Genomic DNA, 4539 nt, shown 5'->3' on the forward strand with positions numbered 1-4539 from the left:
TACGTGTGCATGTGTCTTTATAGCAGCATGATTTATAATCCTTTGGGTATATACCCAGTAGTGGGATGGCTGGGTCATATGGTACATCTAGTTCTAGATCCTTGAGGAATTGCCATACTGTTTTCCATAATGGTTGAACTAGTTTACAATCCCATCAACAGTGTAAAAGTGTTCCTATTTCTCCACATCCTCTCCAGCACCTGTTGTTTCCTGACTTTTTAATGATTGCCATTCTAACTGGTGTGAGATGGTATCTCATTGTGGCTTTGAAATATACAAGAAAAAAACAAACAACCCCATCAAAAAGTGGGCAAAGGATATGAACAGACATTTCTCAAAAGAAGACATTCATACAGCCAACAGACACATGAAAAACTGCCACTAGATTTCACATACTAATTATTGCATCAAACTACCACCCTTTTAAAAAAAAAAAAAGTAACACATTGAGTGTTGTAGGTAGAAGAACTATTATTATCTCTTTTTCACAGATGACAAAAACGAAAGTTCTAGAGAATACAATCACTTGTTCATGATCACAGGGCTTCTCAGCATCAGAACCAGAGCTGAAAGACAGGATCTTTTGGTTCTAAATCAACAGTTTATTACACTATCTGACTTCATGTAAGACCAAAATTTTTTCATTATGTCTCTGAAATAACTTGCTGCAGAATAGCTGTTTTCCAAACCACTTTAAGGGAGGCAAAAGTTCCAACATCCACTCTCTGGACAAGGTCAGATTACAAAAACCCTTGATTACAGAGACCAGTCTAGGAAGTCTGGATTTTACCCTATTACGAGTCTGGCTCTAAGTTATACATTAACCTTTTAAATATGTTATGCTAAATATAGACACTGAAATTGTTCAACACAGCTTACTATTTCATTTTTATTTTATTTATTTATTTGTTGTTATGAGACGGAGTCTTGCTCTGTCGCCAGGTTGTAGTGCAGTGGCACGATCTCGGCTCACTGCAACCTCCCACTCCCTGGTTCAAGTGAATCTCCTGCCTCAGCCTCCCGAGTAGCTGGGATTACAGGCTGGTGCCACTACGTCTAGCTAATTTTTGTATTTTTAGTGAGACGGGGTTTTGCCATGTTGGCCAGGATGGTCTCAATCTCCTGACCTCATGATCTGCCCGCCTTGGCCTCCCAAAGTGCTGGGATTACAAACGTGAGCCACAGCACCCGACCACAGCTTACTTTTTATAGTAAGGGTACAGATGAGTGGAAAAAAAGAATAAACTGATTCTTGTATTTGTGAACACCACATTTGTATTTCTAAGTTCTTCAACCCTAACTTAGAAAACAAAATATGAAGAACTAGCTAGTAAATACACCAACAATTAAGTATTATGCCATCAATAGTCCCAAAAAAGCCTCCTAGGATCAAAATATTTAAAAACATAACTTCTGAAACTAACCTCACAAGATACATTACTTATATTTTCATATACAGACAACTTACACATGGCCATTGTTCCAACTGATACATGGCCATTGTTTCAAGTTACAAGCTCAATATTAAACAATTTTATCCCCACACACAATGTAACAAAAGGTAGCTACGATCTGAGACAAGCCCACAAAATCATATTTATTCAAAATATATAGGAAGGATTTTACTTATAGAACTAGCTCGATAAGAAGCAGAGAATGTGGGCTGGGCGTGGTGGCTCACGCCTGTAATCCCAGCACTTTGGGAGGCCGAGGTAGGCGGATCACTTGAGGTCAGGAGTTGAAAACCAACCTGGTCAACATGGTGAAACCCCATCTCTACTAAAAATACAAAAAAAAAAATTAGACAGGCGTGGTGGTGGGCACTGTAATCCCAGCTACTCAGGAGGCCGAGGAAGGAGAATTGCTCAAACCTGGGAGACTGAGGTTGCAGTGAGCTAAGATGGCGCCACTGCACTCCAGCCTGGGCAACAGAGGGAGACTCATTCTCAAAAAAATAAAGCAAGATGGAAGGAATAGGTGGGTATTTACAAGAAAGGGCAATGCGGAGAGGCCAAACTTAGTCAGGAAAGGCCTCTATGGGCCCATCCCCCAAAGGCTCAAAAGCATGTTTCTGTACTGCCTGGCTGCTATCTATTACTAACACTTCTAAATAGATCAGTGCTATAAATGGAAAACTCTAGAAATAAGGAAAATATATCATTTCAAATTTGTTATAAACTATAAATTTATAAATGAAACCTTTAAAGTCTACTTTTGTAAAGCAAATAGGATATAGAAAATCAAATACCAACATACAATAGAAACTGCCAATGTATAGTTTTATCATAAAAATAAAATCAATTATTCACAAAAAATAAAAGTCTTACCTGTCAAATCAATTTGTAATTGGCTGATGTCCTTAGCAATATTCAACTGATCTTTTGCTTTTCTGTACTCATAATAATATAAAAACACATATGCACATTCCAGATGGAATTGAATAGCCAAATATCGACCTGAATCATCTACAAACAGATTCTGTAGTTTCATCACTGTAAGACAAAAGATAAAACATTAAAAATTATGAGAATAAAAATATATTAATGTGTAAAATAGAGTCTATAATACATAAAGTATATAGTACATAGTCTCTGTTGTTAAATAATTTTAAACGTTAAGACGTGGGGAATACAGGAACACTAATAGTTACCAGCCAGCATTCTCTGAGCACTTACATGCTCCAGACATGAGCTAAGGACATTATGTACACTATCTCCTTTATTCCACACAATCCTGAGAGATATGATTCATAACCCTGCTCTTTCTCAGAGGATTTGTCTTAACCATGCAACAACAACAAAAAAAAATTGGTGGGGGGACAGGCGCAGTGGCTCACACCTGTAATCCGAGTACTTTGGGAGGTTGAAGCGGGCAGATCACGAGGCCAGTCATATGAGACCAGCCTGACCAACATGGTGAAACCCCATCTCTACTTAAAATACAAAAATTAGCCAGCATGGTGGCGTGTGCCTGTAATCCCAGCTACTCAGGAAGCTGAGGCAGGAGAATCGCTTGAACCCGGGAGGCAGAGATTGCAGTGAGCTGAAATCGCACCACTGCACTCCAGCCTGAGCGGCAGAGCAAGACACTGCCTCCAAAACAAAAATGGCCAGGGGTGGCTGGCTGTCAAGATGGCCAATAGGAACAGCTCCGGTCTGCAGCTCCCAGAGATATCAAGGCAGAAGGTGGGTGATTTTTACATTTCCAAGTGAAGTACCAGGCTCATCTCTCTAGGACTAGTTAGACAGTGGGTGCAGCCCATGGAGGGCAGGCCAAAGCAGGGTGAGGAGTCGCCTCACCCAGGAAGCACGAGTTCTGGGAACTCTTTCCCCTAGCCAAGGGAAGTCTTGAGGTACTGTACCATGAGAAACGGTACATTCTGGCCCAGATACTAAGCTTTTCCCATGTTCGCAACCCGCAGACCAGGAGATTTCCTTGGGTGCGTGCCTACACCACCAGGGCCCTGGGTTTCAAGCACAAAACTGGGCAGCCATTTGGGCAGACACCAAGCTAGCTGCAGAAGTTCTTTTTCATACCCCAATGGCTCCTGGAATGCCAGCAAGACACAAGAGCCGTTCACTCCCCTGGAAAGGGGCCTGAAGTCAGGGAGTCAAGTGGTCTAGCTCAGCTGATCCCACCCCCACGAAGCCCAGCAAGTTATGATCCACTGGCTTGAAATTCTCGCTGCCAGCACAGCAGTCTAGTCAACCTGGGATGCTCTAGCTTGTTGGAGGCAGAGGTGTTCGCCATGACTGAGGCTTAAGTAGGTGGTTTTCCCCACATAGTGTAAACAAAGAATCTCTGGGACACAGCTAAAGCAGTGTTTAGTAGGAAATTTATAGCACTAAATGCCCATAGGAGAGAGAGGGAAAGATCTAAAATCGACACCATAACATCACAATTGAAAGAACTAGAGAAGCAAGAGCAAACAAATTCAAAGGCTAGCAGAAGGCAAGAAATAACTAAGATCACAGCAGAACTGAAGGGGAGAGAGACACGAAAAACCCTTCGAAAAAAATCAATGAATATAGGAGCTGGTTTTTTGAAAAGGTTAACAAAATACATAGACCACTAGCCAGACTAATAAAGAAGAAAAGAAAGAAGAATCAAATAGATGCAGTAAAAAATGATAAAGGGGATATCACCACCGACGCCACAGAAATAGAAACTACCATCAGAGAATACTATAAACACCTCTACGCAAATAAACTAGAAAATCTAGAAGAAGGCCGGGCGCGGTGGCTCAAGCCTGTAATCCCAGCACTTTGGGAGGCCAAGACGGGCGGATCACGAGGTCAGGAGATCGAGACCATCCTGGCTAACACGGTGAAAACCCGTCTCTACTAAAAAATACAAAAAACTAGCCAGGCAAGGTGGCGGGCGCCTGTAGTCCCAGCTACTCGGGAGGCTGAGGCAGGAGAATGGCATAAACCCGGGAGGCGGAGCTTGCAGTGAGCTGAGATCCGGCCACTGTACTCCAGCCTGGGCGCAGAGCGAGACTCCGTCTCAAAAAAAAAAAAAAAAAAAAAAAAAAAAAAA

The 4539-nt window shown here is 41.9% G+C and overlaps 1 protein-coding gene across 2 annotated transcripts in view; it reads right to left on the bottom strand.

Moving 5' to 3' along the window:
- TTC27 (tetratricopeptide repeat domain 27) overlaps positions 1–4539 on the bottom strand; it is a 198997-nt gene that overhangs the window by 153282 nt on the left and 41176 nt on the right. For both annotated transcript variants that reach the window (XM_017870638.1, XM_017870637.1), the window contains exon 6: positions 2328–2492. In XM_017870638.1, coding sequence (XP_017726127.1) covers positions 2328–2492 — 165 coding nt within the window. The remainder of the gene's footprint in view (positions 1–2327; positions 2493–4539) is intronic.

The sequence above is a fragment of the Rhinopithecus bieti genome, unplaced genomic scaffold, assembly GCF_001698545.2.
Source record: "Rhinopithecus bieti isolate Rb0 unplaced genomic scaffold, ASM169854v2 scaffold_5341, whole genome shotgun sequence".
Classification (NCBI taxonomy): Eukaryota; Metazoa; Chordata; class Mammalia; order Primates; family Cercopithecidae; genus Rhinopithecus; species Rhinopithecus bieti.